The following is a 25,309-nucleotide window of genomic DNA, read 5'->3' on the forward strand; positions in this document are numbered from 1 at the left end:
TAGAGTTTATACTTTGGTTGAAGCAATATGAAATACCAATTATGTATTTTACAATAACAATTGAAACAGCCAACAATGTAAGTGTCATAATAAATACTCATCTAGAGATCTCGGCGTATGTAGTAATAATCATCTGAAATCATCTAGAGATCATGGCTTATGTAGTAATCATCATCTGGCATCATCTAGAGATCATGGCTAATGTAGTAATCATCATCTGGAATCATCTAGAGATCATGGCTAATGTATAATCATTATCTGGAAATGTTACTCCCTGATAAAAGATCTGTTCAGAGCTTTAACTAGGTTATCTGGCAACCTGGGCACTTCCACAGACTGGCACCTCCCTTGACTCAAAGTTGAGGACCAAAAAAAAAACTATGCTGAGCTATAACTGAAGCAAGTTCCTTTCTACAATTACTTACAGGATGAATTGCTAAATAAAACTGCAGATAGATCAACATTCATTTAAGCATCATGGCTTCTTGAATGAATGTCAGTACCACACCTGCACTCCTTTGGGAATTGCTGATTGTACAGTGTAACAGCTGGTTTATAGGTACTTAAGATCACTGAGGATGTTAATAAGGCCACCTTATATTCCCGTATGTAGCTTTTGGCTGTTTTATTTTGTGTATGAAAAATCCAGAGGTGGTTAAGAATATCCACGAGGGAACATGGATGCTAAACCAGGGGTGAATTTGCAGTTCTCCGACGGTTCCACAGAGGAGGTATTCTCTGTGGTATATACCTGTGGATTCCCACATGTTCTATTTAAGTCACAAAAGAGACTGACATCCCTTGACTTGGTGTTCACATTACCAGTGGACATATAAATGTATAAAAGGTCTGTCAAACAAAGTTTGTTGAGGCTTTATACATGAGGCAGATGTCACCTCATAGTAGCCTGTATGATACCCAAGCAGTGGGACAAGGCTTTAAGATAGTCTGCATATTTTTTTTTACTTAAGTTCTTGAATTTTTTTTTTTTTTGAAGTGAGAAAGTCTGGTCATTCCAGTTGTGTGTTTGGACAGATACATACCCATTGGGTCATTATATTCAATGATCACCTGATGGGAGCTAGGGATTTGACACCTGCTATTGGTTTGGAAAAGGCCATCTTGTAGGATTTTGGTGTCCTCTGGGGAGTTTATGATGGCACCAAGTTTGCAGTCATCTGCATATTTGGTTAGCTATAAACCCTTAACATTTGCTTTGGCCTCCAAGAAGTAAATGCCAAAGAGTACTGTCCCAAGTAGTGAACCCTGGGATACACTAGTGGCAGGTCTTTTGGAGGTGGTAAACCACCCACCCTAAATTCCTGGGTTCTACATGTGATCCAATTTCCTATCCATTGAGTTGCATAAAGATTTACCATTAGCTGGTAGACTTTATCTACAACACCTCATTGTGGAATAGTGTTGAATGCTTTTGTAAGGTCTAGGTATGTGGTGGGTACTAATCTGCTCTCATTCACTGCTTCTTTAACCTTGTTGAAGAATTTGATTAGGTTAGGTAGACAGGATCTGCCCTTGACAAATCCAAACTGGCTTGGGTTGAGAGTTTGTAGGACAGCTACATCCTTAATAATTCAGTGCTCCTTTCTCTAGCCTTACAGATGTGCCTGGTCAGGCTTATGGATCTATAATTACCTGGGTCTGTAAACATCCCACCTTTGCACAATGGGATGACTGCCTCTGTCCTACATTCATCAGGCTGAAAGCCTGTTTGGAGGTAGATATTGAGTAAAATCAGTAGGGAGTTTGTCATGTCATGTTTTAGCCTAACCAGTAGGCAGTCTAGTACGTTATCGATCCTCACAACAGTAGTGTTCTTTGCCTTGGATCATGCCTTCAATACTTGTCCTTCAGAGATTTGGTGCTGTAGATGCTGGTATGAGATCTGGGAATACAGAAGTGGATAAGGGTTTGAAGTTTGAACTAAAATATTTTGCTAGTATACTGGACATATCCTCTGGATCTGAATTTGTGCTATGCCTTACTTATAGCTCTGTGCAGACATTGTTTTTGAAACTTCTAACATAGATAATGAAGGCTTTGTAATTGTTCTTTGAACTTTGATCATATCAAACAAAGCCAGGTTTGAGATAAAAATAGTGATCTATTCAGAGTTCCTTGCTAAATTTATCAAGACCATTATTGCATTCTGAGACCAAAATTTAGTTGTGCATGCAATGAGTTTTTTCTTTTATTACAGAATCTGCTCATCCAGCACAGGGGGGTTATTTTTAATTTTGGCATTATATTTACTTCTGAGGGGGTAGATGCATCTATGCAACCATTTATATGTGGACAAATTATTCAACATAAGCAATGGGGTCATCCAGATGCAATGGGCTTTCAGTTTAACCAGGTCATCACTTAGTTTTAGTAGCTTAGTGTTTGCATAATCTCAGAATACCTAGTTATTGTCAAATGCTTCCAGCGTTGGTCATAAGGTAAATGTGACTGACTTGTGCTCTAATCTGACCAGAAAGGAAGTTAGACATAGTGGGAAGCAAAGCTGTCCCATATCAGTAAAGGCTAAGACCATGATGTTATTGCCCCTGGTTGTGGGTGTAGACTAACTGATCCAGAGAGTTTATATTAATGAAGTCCAGAAATTTCTGGGCATACAAGTTTGAGAAATTACAAGTGTCCCAAGTTAATGGATGGATAGCTGAAGTCTCTTTGGAGGATAGTGTTTGGCTTAATGCATAGGGACTTTATACTGGTCAGGTAGGAGGTGTGGTTTGAGGGAGATCCTTTACTTAGCCATATGGTAATGGTTTTGTTAATAGTAAAATGGGCATAGAAGAGTTGCAAGTCATTATCTTGTCTATTGAGGTGACGTGTTTTTTTTTAAGAATATACAAATGAATAAATAACTCCCAAACGCTAAAGGTGGTCTGTCACAAAAACAGTCAATATTAGCAGAAAAAAGGCAGAAAATCCACCCAAGGATGGCCAATCCATGAAATCCATAAGTGTTCCAATTAAAATGTAGTCCTTTAATACGAATAAAACTTCGACTTGAAAATAAAATGAAAAATAAAAAAGCTCAAAACTGTCCCTTGAAGATATCCGATAAGCGCTTTTGACTCAGGAAGACAACACTTGTGGATTTCATTGATTGGCCATCCTTGGGTGGATTTTCTGTCTTTTTTCTGCTAATATTGACTTTTTTAAGAATATGGGTACACCACCACCTTTACTACCTTCATCTAACACAGTGGAAACCCTACACTGATAGAGATCTCACTGCTCTTGAACTATGTCTCTGTGATGCAAATATCAATGTTTTCCAAGGTAAGGACTGCTTGTTAGGAGTGAAGGGTGATTTTTTTCTGTCAAGGCTCCTAGCTTTGAGCAGCAATACTTTTATGTTATCCAGCTTCAGTTTTATTATGTTGGAAGGTTTGGAGGACTGGCATTCCCTAAAAAAGGTATTATGGGGGTGGACAAGTTTTAGCCCATGTGACAAAGGGAGATACTGCCAGCACAGCTATCTGTAATTTTCTAAGCAAGTATATGTCATTTGTGAATATCAACATGATCTAAGATGCTTGTGATTCAACTGTATTAGAACTGTATGTTGTGTACATCAAACTGGTCTGCACAGACATGTGTGTTAAAAAAAGGTATTTTGTAAAGCACTGAGCTTAAAGATGTAGCCACAGTGTACCATGCTGGAAGAGAACAGAAATGTACATAACCTATTCTGTTTAAATGTATATATTTTAACAGTGAAAATTAGAATATAGGAGGTTAACCTCAGAAAAATAGCTGAAATTAAATTGCTTTATGGCAGCTAGAGACAGAATATCTGTGCCAGGGAGCTCTCTGTATTGTCTTTAAGGTGAAACAATTACTAGTTTTGAATGTGAATGAATGCAATTGTTTTATGACTTCCAGCATCTGTCAAAGATCTGAGGTCTATGTATTTTCACAGGTAGATGCTGAATATTGCTTGCTTCCTGCAATGGGGATTTTACCTGGGATAAAGTCAGATGACAAGAAATGATGTCATTCTGCAAGCGGTCTTTGAAATATTAATTTGAGAGGTCTCTTACAGAGACAGAGCATTCTGTATTCAGTCTTGGACCTGGCAATAAGAAGACCCATTCACCACACATTTGCCTTGCTCTTAAGTAAGTTAACTAGGGTATAGTAATTCTCTTAGATACAGTCAGGAATATAGCAAAGCTTAGTTTAGATATTTTTCTTTATTTATTTGTGACTATCCCACAATGTTGTTTTAAATATTTCCTGTGGTTTTGAACTCTGATGTCAGAGAATATATACGGAATATTTTCTTGTTCTTTTATTACTTATGATTAAATATATTTAAACCTTTCATTGTTCCTGATCTTTGTAGAGGTATTTAAGTTGTGAGAGTACTTGCATATTTATTTGATGGCACTGTGTGGATCACTCCTAATAGACTTGCTCTTGGTCAAAATGCCATTTGTATTACTAGTAATATAACTCAGCAAGATTGGACACCCTTTGTTAAGGAGTTGGCTGGTGGCAGTGATAAATGCCATATAGTCTAAGTAAAAGGGGGCATAGCTAGTAAACATGTGCCAGCCTTTCCCAGGTGTGTGTGCATGTATAAATCAAGCCTCAAAGAGTGTGTGTGTCAGCTACTTGGGCAAGGACATGAGGGTGTTGGAGGTCTTAGCTTGGCCACTCAGCTGAGATCTCAACTCTATAGCTGTGCCAGTGGGGAGTCTTTCTGGGGATCTGGAGAAAGAGGGAGAAACTAGCCCTGGACTGACTGTGGTCTCTGTGTGCTGTTAAGGGAAATTGCACTTGATGCAGGGAACTACATCTGAAAATACTGTGTGTGTACCAGTTATCCTCCCAGTGAATGACCCCTACTGGTGCCAGTGGTGAGTATTGAGGCTCCCTGATTACTGGTCCAGTGGTGGGTCGTCACAGCCCATATACAAACGCTTTGGTGGGATAGCTGCAGTCCATCTGTGGCAAAGCAGTTAGGACTGTCAATCATCTTCGCCCAGGCTGATGTAATTGTACCCCCTTAGATTGACACCAGAAGCAAAGCCAATTGCTGAAATCAGTAATCTTTTGTTTGCATTGTGGTATCATTTTTGGTGAGGGTAGAATGCCACTCAAGGCTGGGTTCATACCAGCCTCAGACATATTCTGAGAGCTCTATCATGTCTTTCTTTATATAGTCCAAGGAGGTACATTTCACATTTACACTCAAATGACCATGTCATATATGTAAATGTGATGCAAAGATGTGAGTGCATGATGTAACAAATTCTAGCACCAGATGGGCAACTGACCTGATTCTCTCCTTCTTGGGACAGCTGCTTCCTGTTTTCCACCTATGCACAAGGAAAGCCTTAACTGCATTATTTAAACCTGTCATCAGACCACACATTGAATAGTATGGAGCCATCTGTATCCATTATGTCACCTCCTTAAAGAAAGAATTCAGAGTTTTTATTAGGAAAATTAATGAAGTAATGCATCTTGCACTATAGAGATAGACAAAGGAAGTTAAAACTGCATTCAATTAGCTACTGTTTATTGAGAGGTGTGTTGGTTATTTATAGATGTTATCATGCTGAGACATTGGCCTTGACATTGGGAATGATGTTCATGCATCACAGGCATGGAACAGGAATAAGTTTATGGGGAACATTCCAGTTTTTAAAACTAGTTTAAAGAAAGAACAGATTTCACTGCAGAGTGAGTAGATTGTGAAATTTACAACCATTATCTGTTAGGTTATCTGAAAACCTAAATGTATTTAGAGTTAATTTGGATGTTAAGTTTGGGGGGGAAACTGTATGACCCATTTTATACAAATTACAATAAAAATGCTGGTTGTTTCGTGCTTTCAGTTTGAGCCACCCTACAAACATTAAACATCTGGTGATATCCATGTATAATGCCATCTTTTAGGATGTTGAAGACTGTTTAGTATGGCCAGTGAATTATTTTGGCAGAATTACAGAACATTTGTGTCTCTCTTCATTCGGTGTGCCAGTAAGGCCAAACAGTTACATTATTCCATCTGTTCTTTGACAAGCAACTCAAGCATTCCAGACACCTATGATGACTGTAATATCTTTTTTGGCTTTATATCTTAAAGGTTCTGAGATGTACATAAAACCGGTTGCCTTCTGCTGCTTTTCTGTCAGTAGTTGGAGCATAAACATCATCACTGCTGTGTTGCAAGCCTTGCTTTGATGTCTGATTGAGGTCATTCCATCATTTTCTGGGTTGCAGCAGAGCATGATTTGTGACATCCTTTTTTGAATGCAGTGATACCATATTCCCTCTTCAAACTTCTTGCTTACACAGAACAATTACCCAATGCAAAATGATTCGCTGCAGTTAATTGTTAGTTGAGTAACTCTCAAGATAGACATTTATTCTTTTCGTGTTATTTTTTAACCACATCAAGTTTGCCTTCCTTCTAATCTCTTACATTCCAGAATCCTATGGTTTATATTTTTGTACCATCAGTTTCCATTTGTCCCCAAAGTATCAGAGCCGATGGACAGTCCTTCTGAACAGCTTTAATCTTTATGTGTCATAACGTCTAGCATTACACATTTTTTTCTATTTTGGGTGTCATCTCGCCTGGTATTTTTCTCTGCTTTCCCCCAGTAGTATACTGTCCATCTTCAGATCTTTGGTTCTCACCCTTCAATGTCATTTTCACATATGACCAGTTGCTTTTGTCCATATCAGACTAGTTTGCCATTACCTTCTCAATCTGATTGCATCTAGTTTGCTTTCTCTCTCTACCATGACCTGTCCATCCTGGGTGGCCCTACAGAGCATAGCCCATAGATTCAGCAAGCTTTACAAGTCCTATAACATAGTATGTTTATGACTAGTAGTGTTCACTACAGTTATGTTTTCCCACCAACTTAAATGAAGTTATATACAGTGTTATGCATATTACTTTCAAACATCACCAAAAACTTAAAAAGTACTTACATGTTTCATATCTGCAGAATTAAACTGAGTTGCTTTGCTGTCTAAAGGATCAGGTACTGGAGGCCAAAGTATTTTTCTAAGTCTATAAGCAAAATAGAAGAAAATACAATTATTATCATACAAAATGCCTAATTTACTTGTTATTTATTTATTGATTGATTGATTGGCATTTGATTACCGGGAAAGTCTGATTGGGTAGAAACCCATTTTCAATGGAGGCCCGGGTGAAAAAAAGCTCCACATTATTACAAAACATTTTAAGAACAATAATTTTACAATCTTCAAAAATAAAATAAAAACATCTGCAGTTTAAATAATTATAAAAAATTAGATCTAATTAAAAAACATTGGTTAAGAACCAATACAAATTCTATGATAATCATTTAATATTTATAGAAATTTTAGACAGTTTGTAGAAAAATTAAATGTAGGTTAGTCTAATACAAACAGGAATTGCATTATGAAGTGAGAAAAAAACAGGGTCATGGTATATTTAGACAAAAGATCAAGAAAGAAAATTTGATAGAAGCATGGAAGTTAGTGAATAGGGGAGAGTAAGGAGTTATAAGGAATAAAAAGGCACTTTTTCACATTTAGGGATATAGTTTATCCGTATTTTCAGGAACAGAGACATATTTTAGACAGGAAGTCTTTTAGAGTGGTTTTGAAAGATGGGATGGAGGGTATTGACCTAATGGATACAGGTAAGGAGTTCCATGCCTTAACAGCGTTGTAAGAGTACAGACAATGCCCAGCAGATTTGATAGGTTTATACATAGACAAGAGTTTTTGATCACTGAATCACAATGACCAACTGGGAGCATTGTTATATAGAATGTTTTTCGTGCTAGACACGCAGATGAATCCTGGGAAATTTTGTAGGTGTTAAGAAGCTGTCTACATGTTAGTTGATGAGGCAGTTCTTACCAATTAAGGCTTTAGTGCTATACAGTGGTGGGCTCTGAAAGGGGCAATTGCTGGAAATGTAGCAACCTTTTTATAGCATTGTTCAAGTTTTATTTTTTGTGAAGCCTGGAGGTTAGTAAGGATGGGAGCACCATAAAGAAGTGTAGGGAAGAGATAAGTGGTGGCAAGTGTAGTTTTAGTTGCATCTGTGAAAAAGTTTTTGGCTCTGTAAAGCATCCATATTTTTGATGAGTTTTTATTATGCAATTTGATATGTGCAGGTCCAATGTCAGCTCATCATCCAGTATCCCCTCTAATAATTTGCTGTGAGAAGTGACTTCAGTGGTCATATTATCAAAAGACGGGACTTTAAATGTTGTTTTCTTCATGAGAGGGGGATTTGGGGAAGAAAAGTAGTAGTTTTGTTTTTTGGGGGTTGAGTATGACTTATGAGTTACTAACTAATGTTTCTGTAGCTGTTAAAGCTTCCTGAGAAATTTTTTGGAGGTGTATCATGTTGTCAGATGAGTATTGTATTATGGTGTCCTGTTGTGTGAATGTATAGAGGGTGTTGGCAAAAATGTTAAAGAGGAAGGGACCAAGGACAGAGCCCTGTGGTACACCGGTGGTGACTGGGAGGTAAGGAGAGTGTGTGGAGTGCCATATTACTGACTGATACATATTGGACAGCTAGCTTTAGAACCACAGAAGGGCAGGCTGAGAGAGACCTAGTGAGGACATTTGAAGTAGAAGTTTGCTGTGACAAACAATATTGAAGGCTTTAGACACATCTAGAAATAAGGAAGGGACTAATTTGCTGTTATCTCTAGCTTTATTGACAGTATCTATATAGGTTAGAAGGGCAATGCTAGTACCATGGCAAAGATGGAAGCCAAGTTGTGTAGAGAATAGAAGATCTTCCTGCAGGAGACAGTCTAGAATTGTTTTTGAATAAAAGTTTCAGTATTTTGGTGAGGGGAGATAAGACTGCTATAAGTCTAAAGTTATAAATGTCTGTTGAATTTGCTCCTTTGCTCAGAGGGATAATGTGTAACTTTTTCTGGAGACAGGGAATGTGGGATTCCTGGATTGACCTATTTATAATTATTGAGACAGGATAGGCAATGCTATTCACTGCTATTTTTAGGTACTTGCTTGGAATGTCAACAGCTGAAGAGCACAGTTTAAGTTTAGGAGAAGTTTTGTAAAGGATGTGGGCACAGGTTTTAAGGTGAAAGTGGATGTGGTAATATGTGGCTGTTGGGCAGGGTTGGGATTAGATGTTGAGCCATCCTTGGTGAGAGATACTATACTATCTGTAAAATAAGAGTTGAACTGTATTGCGGTTTAGAGTGGTGATTTATCAGGAGAGGAGTTTGGGGTGAATTTTTGGCCAGGATGTAAGATTTCTTTAATAGTTGTCCAAAATTTTTTAGGGTTGTGTTTAGTATCATTCTGAAAGTTATTATGGTATAGATTTTGTCTTCATTTATTTGCTTTTAAGTTTGACTTTGAAACATTCTAAAGTTTTCAATATATTGATGTGCTTTATACTTTTGCCATCTTCCCATGCTTTTTCTCAGGTCACATTATAACTGAAAGCAATTAGTTAATAGCCAGTACAAAGCAATTAACAAAGAGGTACAAAGTAAAACAGGTTTTCTGTCACTTCCTGAGGCTAAACACCCCAATCCCCAAAAAACACTTTTTTCTCTTTAACCTGTATCAACTGCCTATATCAAAAAACTTCTTCAGAATCTAAAGCCATGCTCTCCATCTGCTGACAACTTGCCACCATACTTCCTAAAAATAGCTGCCTGTTCCACTGCGTACCCCATATTTATTCTGGTAAATTGCTCACTGTCTGAATTTACTGTTCCATCTATCTGGAAACATTTCTACTCTATCGCCATCCATAAAGGAGGAAAATCTACAGAAATTTCCAGTTTTAGCCCTATAGCTATTCTCTCTCCACTCTCAAAAATCATGGAAAAATGTGTCCATGCACAAATTATTATGCCACCTATTATTAGAAAACCTTTTAACACCCACTCAGCACGGTTTTCGACTGAACCGTAGTACTCCCACTGCTCTCATTGCTTTTACCAATTCAGTTGCGTGATCGAGAGACAATAACAAACTAGTCTCTTGCCTATTCCTGGACTTATCCAAGGCACTCGATACTGTGTCTCATCCTTTGCTCATTTCTAAACTAACAGAACTTAATCTGTCCCCATCCACTATCTCTTGGTTCAGCAGCAACCTGTCCAATAATCTGTTAGATGGCTTTCTACACTGTCCCCTCCTCTGCCAGTCACCACAGGTGTGCCCCAAGGCTCCATCTTAGGACCACTTCTATTCAACAATTTTGCTAACAATCTTTATAAATCCTGCCGCAACTCAACTCTCATCCAATATAAGGATGATTCTACAGTCATCAACTCCTCTGATTATTTCTCAGACTTGCTTTCCAAAGCCCAGCAAACTTTCACAGATATTGAGACCTGGCTAACCAATAACCAGCTAATACTCAATGCTAAGAAAACTAAACTGCTTCTCTTTCTGCCTAAATCACTCTCTCATAACACCTCACCCTTCACTATTACCTTGTTAGTCAACACCACCATCAATGTTGAATCCCATACCAAACTACTAGGGGTCATAACTGATGATAAACTAAAGTCTGACCTTCATAGAAATTACTGTATCAAAAATAGTAACCAAAAGCTTGGCTTACTATACCTTAACAAAAGACATCTCACACCAGAGGCAAGACGGTTACTCTCTCTTGCTTATCTCCTACCTTGTCTCTTCTATGGCTCCCAAATCTCACTAACCTACAGGCAACACTACTGAATAAGATGGAAAATACATATCACAAAATAGCTAGATTTGCTGTCAACACTCAACCTAAATCCCATCACTGCCTGGCTTAGAAAACACTGAACTGGCTTGAGTTCCCCAATCAACCTCTTTTTTATCAACTTAATATTATCCACTCCACCCTCTACAAACCCTCCTTCTGCCCTAACATTTCCAACATATTAAATTACTACCTCCTAACCAGAAAACATAGTAGCACCAACTAAAACCTCCTTGACATCTATAAACCGGACCTCTGCTGAAAAAGGGTGCAAGCTCAGTCAGACATTCCCGGTCAACAAATGTCAAATAAATAAATAAATAAATAACTGGCATATGCAGTATAGTCTACTGATCAAGAAAAAGGGGATAGTGGCCAAACTATACTCTCTTTAGGTATGATATACCAGAGTCAAAATGCACTAAAGGCAATTGCTGACTTCAAAACAAAGAGGTGAGAAAGCAACTGAATGAGTGAGACAAATTGGAATGGGACAGGTCTATATTACAGCAGATAAAAGCAAACAGCTCTGTAGCACAGAGGTATAAAGACTTGAGTATGACCCAAATGACCAGTGATTTGAGAGCTGGAACAGCTTAGTAGGGGAGGAAGGGAGTGAGTGGTTTATGCCAGCTCACATGTCTTGGAAAGAAGGAGATAGTCATCCCAATTCACAAGTTGTTCCAGCCACAGTGGTCATAAGACTTGGGAATGTAGCCCTGGGATCTCCAAGCCAGTAAAATCTCATGAGACATGTCAGAGCTTGCATATACCATGGGGAGAGCACAGGCTGCCCCTATCGTGATACAGATGATCACATAGGCCACCAGGGCAGAACAAGGGCCACGCAAGAGAATTTCCTAATAGAGCCTGTCTTGTAAACTGTTATGCATACAGTTAACTGTTGCGTTGAAGGAGAACTGATCAATAGTGTAGCCTGAGAGTAAAGCAGGCACTGATAAGAAAAAAAATGACACAGTGATACATTTCAACTTGTTTCACTCAAACATATAATTGGTCTACCAAGTCAGATCAATGACTGTTTAGCTGTGATCAAATGACAACAGAGTTCAGTCACTTTTATCCACATACTGTCTGAAGTACTGAACAATTGCAGCCAGTTTATTGACTGTGTACAACTCAGATGTTTGACTGTGGTCAAATAGATAAAGCCAACAATAATGTATTTCAGCTTGTTGCTATAAATATACTGTGCAAGATGCTGCAACCTTCCCCTGTATACAAACACACACACACACACACACACACACACACACACACACACACACACACACACACACACACACACACACACAAACATAGACATGTGCCACCAGTTATACTTTATCAATTATGTATATCTTATGCACCTGATTATAGTATATAAATTGACTGAATAAATGACCTCAGTCATATATTTCAGCACACTGCTCTCTGACATATACAGTACAATTCATTGCAAACCTCCATAAACATATACACACACAAAGTCAAAAATTAGACCAAATTTACTGAATACACCTCAGAAATCTGACTGTAATTGGTTGAATAAATAACGGCCATAGTAATGCATTTCAGTTAGTTGCTGTTACATACATATACAGAATAATCCATTGCAACCCTTTACACACAACATAATTACAACCACTTTTCTGTGCACATCAGATGTCTGATTATTTACTAATTTGATAACAATGGGTACAATAATGCATTCCAATTGCTGTCAGGCACATTCAATGTAATCTGTAGCAAACACCCTTCACTCCTCAACACCCACACATGTACCCACCAACTGCAATAACTTTACTGAATGCATATCTCTTGTATGTCTATGATTATGTGCATGAATGAATAAATGAAATGCATTTCAGATCATTGATAACACATACATCCATGCACACAATTCAGACCATTGCAACCCCCCCCCCCCAACACATACATGCACACTGGTGGTCACCAATTATGGACACTTTATTCATTGTGTATACTTCAGAGGTCTGACTGTGATAACATGAATGAATATATAAATAATGACCACCACAATAATGTATTTTAGCTCATAGCTGTCAGGCTATTGCAGTGTGCCCCATTGTAGTCCCCTATACAAATATACATTACATGTGTGTGCAGCAGCATATACAGACACATACATAAATGCATACTGTCCTGCAGGATCGCTAGCAATGGAACTGCCACTGCTAAGCAGAAGAACACAAAGAGCATCCTCACCTTGAGAGATCATATCATAAATCACTTGAGTATTGTTTAATTATAAAAAAATAAAACCATCTACTTCTGCGCCAGCTGAGTGCATAAAACAAGTCTTGGACTGCTTCAGATGTTAAGTAATGCAAAGTGAGCTAAAGGGAAAAGTTGCTCACTGTTTCATCTAAGAGTCCAAACATGTGTATTTGGGTCTACTTGAGATTACCGAAATCTCAGTAGACCAACACATTAAATACCGAGCCGAAAAGCTCGACGTGTCAGATGACTGACATGTCAGAATGCCGACTTCCGAATGATCGACAGTCCAACTTGAGCAGAACAGGAAATCTGCTCTTGTGGATGTTGTAGTGCGATCTCAGAGTTGGTATGTTTAAGTTAGGGGGGGTATGTGGGGTGCAGGGGGGTATACCCCCTGCAAGAATGTGAAATGTGAAGGTAAGTGTTTTAGATTTTTTATTTGTGGTGTATGTTTTGTTTTAGTGGTAAGGGTTTAGTTTAGTGTAGATGGTGGGCAGGGTGTGAGTGAGCAGAACTAGGTAGTTTTATGTCGAGTGTTGTGATTTTTCTTTTGTATGTTGTTTGTGTGTGTTGTTGTGTGTATGTTTTACTGAGGTGTGTCCGGGTTTTGTAGTGTAGGTATTGTGTGCATCGGGTATGTGAGATTTCAGTGTTGTGAAACGTCGATGTTATCGGCTTGGTGTTTTGCGTGTCGGTTGTGTGGGATGTCAGGTAAGTGAAGTAGACCCGTGTCTGTAGACGGTAAAGCATTTGGCTACAAATGTGAGTTAACATGCCACTATATTCAGAAACTTCATTTTCAGAACCATACCATGGGATTGTGCACTGTCTGTCATATGCAACTGCACATTAAAACAATTAATAAACAGAGATTATGGTAATGTAATAAAATACACAGTCTTACTACACTGCCTATGAGTGGTATCTAAAGCTGTATCATGCATGGAGCACAGTGTGCATCAGAGGCAATATCCACTAAGGATTTGTGTAGGCATTTGCTCTGCCTTAGATTCCAGCTTTTTGGAAAGGCCTACTGTGAACTCTAGGTTTTTGAACTTCTGAACAAGTCCAATTGATAGTTCACTTATTGTATTTTACTAATTTTAGTTTTAAATGCACTTGATTGGACTGTGCAGTGTTAAATTAGTCACTATTATTATTACTGTTGTTATTATTTTTGCAAATGCTTTATTGTAAGCATTAAATGCTTAAAAATAAGCAGTAGACTTAAAGCTCCCCTTTGGTTAATTAAGTGCTGCCTACAATACTGCTATTTTCTAGATAGCATTATTAGAAAATTAAATAGGATTTAAAAATTGAGAGAGATAGCCAACACACACACCCACATACTAATGTGGATAGTTGTCACTTTTCTTTCCCCACAGAATGATGTAGTTTAGAACTTTACTGTACACACATTGTTGAGAAGCTCAGGGAGAGATTATGCACCTTACTAACATCCTTCTCTGTGGTCATGGCAAGATACAGCTCACAAATGTTTTGTGGTAGGCTTTGATGAGATTAGAGTTGAGCACATTTACATATTATGTGGGCAGTGCTGCTGTAGCTATGTGTTGCAAGTGATCCATTGCATCACTGTGTGGGTGGGCTAATAGGTGTGGGTGACTCATTGTAGCTAAATTGCTCACATAGTCAGATGAGTTTTACTACATATGTCTTCTTTATCCAATCAGAAAAGTATCTGAAAATGATTTACATTTACTATGTAAGCAAATCAATAAATACATACTTCTTTATGACACCCAGCAATTTCTTTTTTTGTTCAGTCACAAAAATATTTGAAAAATAATTTTCAGACATCTTTTTGAGCACATCAATGGATAAGAAATTGTTGCAGACACCCATTATGGTTTTCAAGCTGGTCATAGCACATACAATGCACTCTATACAATGACCAATAAGATGTTATACCATGACCCCCCCATTAATATTCCAAAACGTGCATGCTGATTGGTCAGCGTGCACGTTGTAAATCGACTTATACTAATGGAAAAAGGTCCAGTCGCCCGGACTTTTTCCATTAGTATAAGTCTTTTTTAAAACACTGTCTCTCTATGTTAAACTCCTTTAACATAGTGAGACAGTGTGTAAAAAGAAACGGAGATCTTGCTTTCTCCGTTGCTTTTTTTTAAAACCTGTCTCGCTATGTTAAATGGGTTTAACATAGCGAGACAACTTTAAAATAAACAACGGAGATCTCCATTGCTTTTTTTAAACCTGTCTCGCTATGTTAAACTCCTTGAACATAGCAAGACAGTGTGTAAAAAGCAACAGAGATCTTGCTTTCTCCGTTACTTTTCTTAAACCTGTCTCGCTATGTTAAATGGGTTTAACATAGCGAGACAGCTTTAAAATAAGCAGCGGAGATTCTCCTTTGCTTTTTTTAAAGCTGTTTCACTATGTTAAACCCATTTAACATAGCGAAACAGTAAAAAGCAATGGAGATCTTACTTTCTCCGTTGCTTTTGCCCACAGCTCTAATGTACTGCGTAGGCATGCGCAGTACATCAGAACTGCCGCAGAATACCAGACAGTCTGCTGCGGAAGGGCAGCAAGGAGGCATTATACAATGCCATTATTTAAGAAAAATAATTATTTTTTATCTTAAATAATGTCATTGTATAATAGCAATAACCCACTTCTGGGTGTGGGTGAGGGCTTCGCCCTCGTGACCAAACCACGCCAACCGTGGGTAAACCCAGCATTACCCACACCCAGGCATGGGTTATTGCTATAATATTAGCCATGGAGAAAGGCTGGTTCATGGGATCTATGAGTATTAAAATCACAGCTTTTGAACATGTGGACCATTCTGTACTATTTAGGAATAAGTAAATTTGCCTTTTTACTCAACTGTCTCCCAGATGTAAACACTATTGCATATTGGACACCAGCCACAGCTCACTTTAACTTGCTGCATTATCTAGTCGTCTTTATTGTATGGAAAATACTCTCCCATCTTGAAAATAAACTAGTAGCAAAACTCTTCCTAGTACCGTAAGTAAATGAAAGTGAAGTGAAAGTGAAATTAACTGCAAGGAGAAATGATTGGCAATGCTGAACAGCTGCCAATTAGGTGTGAGTGCTGTCTCAGCACAGATTTAAACAGCCACACCTCATATTCTAGCAGTCAAAATGCAAGTGTTTAGTAGTGTAAATGTAACAAGGCTCTTGTGTAGCCTCTTTGTTGCATTTCAGAGCTTTAAGAACTTTTTGTTTGATTTTCACATTCAGCTTGAGGGGGCATCAGTCTAGGGTACCAGATGACCTAGCCCTCTACACCTCCCAATATAGGCTGCATACACAGTCTTTTTGAAGACTTTCATTCATCCTTCATATTAAAGACAGGAGTTTTAGTCAGATTATGCCATCCAGATGAATCCACTTCACAGTGCACCTGAAGAAAATAACAAGCCTACAATAAATGTAGACAAAAACAGATGACATACCTACCACTTCACCTTTTTACAGAAAAGGGACAGATGCTGTCACATCTGCATAAAATTATCAGGCCATACATTACTGCAGAAAACGTAGAGTACCCCAGTGAAATACTCCTTAACTATCATCTGTAGATAAACAAATTTGTATCTTTATTTTATTTTATTTATTTACAATTTGGCAACCAGTAGGTGGATTGGCCTGCTACCCCTTTTCAGTCATGACCTAATGTATATCTAAACATACTTCAACGTTTTCAGTAAATATATTTCATTTTTATTCTTGTTGACAATGTATTTTTAGCTTGTGTCTTTAAGTGTATTTTCTGAGGTTTCACAGTATGTCAAGAACTTATAAAACTCAGTATCACATTATATTATATGTCCTGAAATGATTGTGGGATATTTTGAGCTCCTCTGTTTTGTTGTGGGTGCCACTGTAACCATGACATTGTTGAAAGGTATGAAAGAGTAGCCCAACTGCCAGTTATCAAATAATAAACAGTGGCTCTGCTTCTTTGATGAGTATTAAACTAATGTCTTTCGTTTTTTCCGGATTAGGTGTGGCCATAGCAGAACTCCAGTCCACTAATGATTGGCAGTGGATTTTTACACCCAACCTTCAAAAAAGGCACATCCATTCACATACACACTTCAACTTGGGGAGGACATACAGACTCCGCACAGAAGGTGCTCCAGCCGAGAATCAAACCGGAGAACCTCTTGCTGCAAGGCGACAACTCTAACAGCTGCACCACCATGGCCTACTGCTTCTTTGATGAGTAGTAATGTAGGAAAAACAGCCCGTATTCTGCGTCAGTCTACCAATATCACTACTTCTAATGAAACTGCAGCATTACAACCTAACTACTTAACAAGGTTGTAGGGTCATCTCTGGAATAACAATATGCAGATTTATAGCAGTAACATGTGTTTGTATTATCTGTCTAAGAAAATATGAAATTTAATCCAACAATTGCACAATGGAAAATATGGCTTCAAATCCATATACTGCTGCTCTGCTTGTAAAACCATACAAATCTGGCATAATATGATAATTTACATGAATATGATTTTTAGCACATATTAGAAATACTGAAATTCAGTGTTATCTTTGCAGAAACATGGAGGAGGATTGCATTACATTCTAGTGCTTAACACCATAGGCTTGACCAAACCACATTAACGATCAGTGTAGCTGGTCTCAGTGTGACTTCAATGATATGTGCAAGAACAACAGGAGAAAACAGGCAGCATGGGGGCTGTGAACATTCGACTAAGAAAAACATAATTCAGCACAAAGTAAAATTGCTTGTCAAGTATTCAGATGCTCTATTCTTACATTTAAAATATTATGTCCACCAATGGGATTACACCTGCTCTGAGCAGTTGAATTGTGTTAAGTCACTTGAACAGAGGTTCTGTTTACGCAAGGCTTTGCAGAGGAATTTCTCCCAGTCAAGAAATGGTAGCAACATCAGGAAGTGAGCTTTCGGTCTGATGCAGAGGTTCACTACAAAGACCTGCAACTGCTTCCCTGCATTCCCTCCTTAACTTTTTTTTTGCCCAGCATACACATGACATAATTCCAGTATTATTACAAATAACCATCAAGCGCTGACAAGAAACTAAAATAAAAATAAATTACTATTGTAATGACTGGGATATTGTTAACACAAAGTTCATACAATTTTTTCTTGTACAGTTTTTGCTATAATAGATGTCAAAAATTTTGAGTGTGACTGAGTAAAAGTATTTTTGCATTTACTGACCTGCTGATGCAAAATCGACACAAAGCAGCAAGGCAAATCGTAACTATCAGAATGGCCAGGCTGATGCAACCTATCAACCACATCAGCTTCTCTTGATCTGAAAACAAAAATAACTTGTAACTGTTGACCAGAATAATTTGTATAAAAGCACCATCCTGATGACATTAAACACCGCACAATAGTTAAAACAGTTGTTATCACAATAAAATGCTGAATCAGTTGCTTTTTGAGACTTTGTAGCATTATTAGGAATCACGGACTATATTTCCATGTCAGCCTTGAAAAAAGTAAACAATGCACTATTGTGCAGGAAATGGCCACATCCAGGTAGGTTGTGATTCACAGTAGCAGGTAGTGCTGTGGAACAGTAAAGAAAACAGCTTGGGAAATGTTGTATGCAAATAAGGGTATAACAACATGCAAATGTGCAACTCTCAAAACAGGTTGTAATTCATAATTGTAACATGTAGAAGGTACACAAGTGTCTATACGACTACACAATTACATATGAACCTATAAAGGTAAGCAGCACATGGTCGGGAGTTGGTACCTATAAATGCCACTGCATTTCACCCAGTATCTTTACATAGAGGCAGAAAGCAAAAACAAACAACAGAACCTGCATGGAATACATAACCCAGCTAACTCAGCTGAAGCTGGCAGATGTACTACATGCATGTCACTTCAAATGTATTAGCCACACCCGGAACCGCAAGGACTGTGAGGACTTCCCACACCACTGGACACTAAGGCATGTTATACGACTGGGCACTAAGGCATGTATAGCTCTTACCATACATGCTACAGGGATGTTTCAGAGAATCATAGAATACAATAGGCATGGGGTACATCAGCAGGAAGGGATTTCAGTCTACCTGTACCCACAAGGAGTGCAATGCACAACGGCTGATTGCCAATGCATTTGTACAGCACCCTGACAATATTCACAGTTCCCACATATGGAATATAATTATCTGTATCACTATATCACTGCTTCCTGCAAAGGGAAGTTCAACATGGCCATTAAGTTGGTAAGTAGAAACTCTGTGTGAATATATATATGGGTTCCCTTCAGAAGCTCGAAATACTGAAATCTCAAATTTCAGTATCTCGCGCCCATGAAGCCGAATCCACAGAACAGCAAAAGTTTAGAAGCGCAAAATTCAAAACTTTGAATAACAGAGGTTTGGATTTCGCACTTCTAAACTTCTACTGTGGTCATGTATTCGGGTAAGTGTGTGTGTGTGTGTGTGTGTGTGTGTGTGTGTGTGTGTGTGTGTGTTAACTGGTTTGGGTAGGGGCTGTGGTGTGTGTCAGTGGGTTTTGTTGCTGTAATGTGTGTGTGCAAGGAGAATCTAGCTTGTGTGGTGGTGTTTTGTGTGTGTTTGTATGTAGTGCGACCCCGGAGTGAGAATATTTAAGTGGGGGGTGTGGGGTGCACAGCCCCCATATGGGGTGCAGGGGGGCTTTCATGTAGTAGAGAGATTGTGTGTGTTTGTGTGGAGGATGGTGTGTGTGTGTGTGTGTGTATGTGTGTGTGTGTGTATGTGTGTGTAGTAAAACTGCAAAATTCAAAACCTCCAGTATTCGAGGTTTTGAATTTCGCGGTTTTACGTTTTTGTTGTTATGTGGATTCAGCTTCTTGGGCTCGAGATACTGAAATTCGAGATTTCAGTATTTTGAGCTTCTGAAGTGAATCCATATTTTATATATATATATATATATATATATGCATAAATTATATATATATATTTATAGGATCAAAGTGTGTGTACAACATTTCTTATTCTTCATATGTCTTACTGTGTTTCAGGTGACACAGGATAGCCACTGGAGCCCTGGCTGATGAAATCCATAAGGAACCCACACAGCATTGCCAAACAGCATATCATCATCCATGCACAAACCAGAAACATCACCAAGTATGTATTTGGCCTACTGAAGGCACAGTTTCACTGCCTTATTATATATGGGTCACTGCTACCTCTGCCGCTGTTTGCAAATGTTTGTTGCATTTTGCACACTATAGAACATGATTATAAGGAAGTATGCAGATCAGCCAACTGTCCAGGGGACTGGTGGACTCACTATAGCTGCCCCTGCTAGAACAAGCACACAATGAGAGGGTGACTAAAAGGAAACATGCAGCAGCTGTATCACCCCCAACCCCACTCCACCTCAGATGATGGGCACACTACTCAACAGCATAAGTAAAGCAAAAGCATTTATTTAATCCAGCTGCATGGGTCCATGATGAGCACACAAGGGCAGTGTGATGTCACACAAAATAAACATGATGCATGCAATGTTAGTTGAAGAACATTCTGGGGAATGCATAGCTGCACTTCATCAGACATCTACACACACATCACATGGAGTGGGGAATGCAGTGTGACACAGTCATCACCACATGTACAGGTGCAGAGACAAATCACATTGCTGACATCACAGCCCAGGTGATGGGGCTTATCGCCAGAGAATGAGACAGCTGTAGTAAGGTGAACTCTATGTCATACTCAATTTGAAAGGAAGCAGTTGGCATGATGGGACCATGACCAGAGAAGTGTCACATGACCATGAACTGGAACCATTGTAGAGACTTACTGTGGTGGCACTACAGGCACCCCCATGACTGGAAAGTTGAGCTGCTACAGAAATGGGACCTGCCTGTACATCACTGGGACAGTGTCCTGTCCCTTGGTAGTCTTTGCCTTTCATGCTGTCAGTTGGGGGAATGAGATAACCCTAGACCTTAAAGATCAGACTGTGTACCCTGTGATGTCCTCCCAACATAACCACCCCATGTATGTAAACACCCTAACTACTGTCAACACTGCTAGCAGTTATAGCAGCACTTGCTGTCCTCTATGCAGAAGACAGCACCACTTGCTGTCTTCTGCACAGAGGTGGATATGGCAGCAGTTTGTGCCACCAAAGTCATCATGTGTCCTAAGTATGACACATGCATTGATACACATCACCCTTACCTATTATCTCCATATTTGCACAGGTAGTGGAAAATTGTACCTGGATGATAGCCTTTAATATTGATTGATTGATTTGCACCTAACACCACCTGCATATCAAGGGACTGGCTATGGTATGTGATGGCATTGGTAAGAACCCCTGCTAAGTTGCTGCTGCTGCTGCTGTATGGGGGGGTTTACCCACATCAGAAGCAGGGTGCTCATCTGCTGCTGCTGAAGCACTGGTGATGTTCACAGTCAATAGGGCCCCCCATATGGAATGATGAGGTGATGTTCACAGCTATGAGGGCCCCCCATAAGGAATGATGAGCACTCCAGTTCAGTGGTTAATAGCTCAAATGTTGTAAAAGTCATACCTTCTCCCTGAAAAAGGAGTGAATGAACATGCAGGACAGAGGTAAATATGGCCCGTGTGTCATCTGACCATGATTCAGTCTGTGTGTCAGCATCATGGTCAGACCCTGCATAAGTGAAGGCATCAGCCTATTGTCCTGTTCCAGTCTGTAAAGGTGTCACCATTGCAGTGGTCCATCACATGAATATATAATACAAGAATGAATAAGTGAATCTGATTACACCTTCTACACATGCGAGCCTGTGTTATGCATGACACACATTCTGCTAATATAAAATGGACACATACCTTCATTGCCAGTCCTGTGTGCCTACACACCCGACATACCAATTTAAAATGCAAGTAGTGGTACTTGTGGACTGCTACCACACAATGTGTGGCTGTTGTGTACACATACATTATGCTTACTAACTTGGAGAATCTCAGGCTCATCCACAGCTTGAATCTGTCTACTCCAACGGGCATGATTGTTGTTGATTAGTCATTTAGTTGAGCCCATTGCTTTGTGACCTCAAGAACTTTAGCCAACCAGCATTTTCTATAAACAGTTCCTTTAATGCTTTGCAAACTCATTTTATTGCCTCAGTAATGTTGTCTATCCATCTTAGCATCATCTGCCCTCTTTTTATACCTCCAGTCTATGCCAGCATCAGTGACTTCTCTAGTGAATCCTGTCTTTGGCCAAAGCATTTCAGGTTTAGTTTCAGGAACAGGCATTGCAGTGAGCAGTCTCAGGTTATTTATTTAAGTATTAACTGATCTGATCCTCCTGCAGCAAATGACTTTTTTCCAGCACCAAAGTTCGGAATCATTGCTTTTCCAGCAGACAGCTTTACTCAGTTCAGGTCTCACAGTCATGTATTATTACTGGGAAAAACATAGCTTTGACTTTACAGACCTGGTTAAAAATGAGGTATCTTTGCTGTTTAAAATCTTATACAAATTTGCCATAGTTCTTCTTCCAAGAATCAAGAGTCTAATTTTATGGCTGCAGTCAGCATTTGCAGAGATCTTTGAGTCCAAGAAAATAAAATCTGCCATTGTCACCACTTCTGGAATGTACTGACAGGGCTTGATGACATAAAAAATTATGGTGAGCAGTGAGCCACATCTTGTGCTTTCTGCGTTCACATTTACTACCAGGGTCTTCATTTTCCCTTCACTTTCAGCATCAAAGTGATACCATCTGCATTTTTCTTCATGATTTTGGCATCTGATTCATCTTACCTAACTGTCTCCCTATTGAAATGCTGACTCCATACCACTCGACTGTCCAGATTTTCACAGAATGTCCATATATTTGCCTCATATTTTTGTTCTGTTCCTCATAAAATTTGTGGTTTTCTGACAAATCACTGGGATGATCTGCAGATTGAAGTCACTAAATAATGACATACATTTGAGTTTCAGACTTCAAATCCTTCAGAAAATATATGTTAAAACATACCCTGTCACTCTAGAAACGTTCTACGTTTATAAGAGCAATAATTAAAATCGGTCCCTAGTTTTGGGCCTTTGTCCTCCCATTTTGTTGGGCTTTGTCCAGATTTCTGCCACTAAGAGGTTGAGAGGTATGGCTGACACTCATAACAACAAGCCCTGAAGTGATGAAAAAAAGATCAAACACACAGAACAGCAGTAAACGTTAAATGTTCCCTTTCCCTTTTATTGTTTTTTAGGTGGGGGTTAAAGTGCCCATCCTCCCCCAAATGAATTTATGCCAACTCCAAGACTACCTCTGAGAAAAGGGAATATTCCAAAGAACAGCAAGTCTCAACCTCTTAAGTGCAAGAAATCTGGAAAGCCTGACATAATGGGGAAACAATGGCCCAAAAATTGGTTCATAGGTTGGTACTAGGCTATCAGCCCTAGGGCCTATACAAGCCTAGCTATAACAATTCTCTGGATATTTCTTCCCACAATATTTACTTCCCTGGACCCCTGTCTAACAGGGTGACTGACATGATCCCTGGGGTGAATTTCTTATCTCTCATCCAATCGTCAAGGTTACTTTTGAAGAGGGCCTAGGAGGCACTCTGCTTGACATATATGGGCAGTCTATTCCAGAGTATGAGGAGTCTCTGGGTCAGGAACCTATCCCTCTAGCATGTTTTGTTCATTGTGATGACAAAGTTTAGATCCCTGGAGTGTGTGACTCTCAGGGATACATTTTTAAATACTGCTCTTATAAATTTAGAAAGTTGCTAGAATAATAGGGTTTATATTAACATGCATTTTCTGAAGGATATGAAGTCCCAAACTCAAATGTATCATTTTTAGTGACTTCAATCCTCCTATCATCCCACTGATTTGCCAGAAAACCACACATTTTACAAGGAACAGACCAAAAATATGAGGCAAAAATCTTAACATTCTGTGAAAATCTGGAGAGTTGAGAGGTACATTTTTGTCATTCAGTCTTGCTGCTCAGGGATTTGCACTTAAACCTGCTTGAAATCTATAAACAAAACTACTGTAGGCCGCGGCTGATACTTGCACTGCATATCCAAACCAGCACTTTACCAGCTCAGCATTCTGCATGATATATTATGTGTGTAAATTAAGGAGTGATAAACAACCTTCTCACACTTCTTTCTCAAACTTGAAAAAGTCAGTTACACCCAGTAATGTAGGGTGGGAGAAGAGGGGCAACTGCAGTTTGTTACAGTTACAAAGAAAAAAAAATTAACTAAAAAACAAGGGTGCTATAGCGCTCAGTGGAGGTAGGGTATACATTATAACAACTGTTTGCTACAGTTTAAAAATATATTTTTTTAAACGAAAAACAAAACCCTGCAGGGTATAAACTATAGCAATGGTTTGCTACAGCTTAAAATAAATCATTATATATTTTTTAAATAAGACGTGTTGAAGGAGTCGGGGGGAGTCACAGAAATGGGACCTGAATGGCTGGGAAGGGGGGTGTCATGCATCTGACCACATGATTGGTGTGTTGGTATGTCAGTAGAAGGAATACCCTCCCCCTTTTTTTTGCTCTTTCCCAGAAGAGCTGGATGAGTTGTAAATTTAACAGTAATAAGCTGACTTGGTATACTCTTTTACAGAATTTGAAACAATTTAGTATGATCCACACAAGTAAAGGCTTTCAAATAATCAGTAAAGCAGAAGTAATTGCATTTTCAAAGCTCACTTGTTTTCTTTAGTACCTAGTGGATGTTGGCAATTTGATCTCAAATGGTTCTGGCCTTCTAAAATCAGCTTGTACATCTGACATTTTCTCAGTCCATATTTTGCTGGAGTTTAGATGTCTTGACTAGCAGTATTAACCTTACTAGCATGTGAAATAAGGGCAAGTGTTCAAAAATTTGAGCACTCTGGGATTTGAATAAAAATTTACCTTTCACAATCCAATGGCCACTATTGTATTCATCAGACTTACTGGCAAAATTGTAGCAACATTGTAATGGCATTATTTTGCAGGATTTAATCAATTCCCTTGGAATTCCATCACCTCTTATGGCCTTTGTTGTTAGGAAGACCTTCTAGGGCCCATTTAACTCTAGACACAAACATCATGGTAAGTGATCACAGAACATACCATCTTATGTATCAGTGAAGTTAAAATCCTTCATTTACAGGTCTGTATATTCTTACTACCTCCTATAAATATCTTCAGCATGGACCATCCTAGTCTTGTCTTTTTATTATTCTCATTTTTACCTGGAAATTTGCCTTAATATCAGCAGTTTTCCTGAAAAGATCTCCTCTCTTTC

The 25,309-nt window shown here is 38.8% G+C and overlaps 1 protein-coding gene across 1 annotated transcript in view; it reads right to left on the minus strand.

Moving 5' to 3' along the window:
- The window catches only part of LOC122817686 (interleukin-6 receptor subunit beta-like), a 165,652-nt gene that overhangs the window by 14,930 nt on the left and 125,413 nt on the right, over window positions 1-25,309 (minus strand). Inside the window, exons 7-8 of the mRNA XM_044090756.1 lie at window positions 18,234-18,330; window positions 6,988-7,069 (exon numbers count right to left, since the gene is read on the minus strand). Of these exons, the coding sequence (XP_043946691.1) occupies window positions 6,988-7,069; window positions 18,234-18,330 (179 nt within the window). The remainder of the gene's footprint in view (window positions 1-6,987; window positions 7,070-18,233; window positions 18,331-25,309) is intronic.

The sequence above is a fragment of the Protopterus annectens genome, chromosome 13.part0 (genome assembly GCF_019279795.1).
Source record: "Protopterus annectens isolate FY-2018-M chromosome 13.part0, PAN1.0, whole genome shotgun sequence".
Lineage (NCBI taxonomy): Eukaryota > Metazoa > Chordata > Ceratodontiformes > Protopteridae > Protopterus > Protopterus annectens.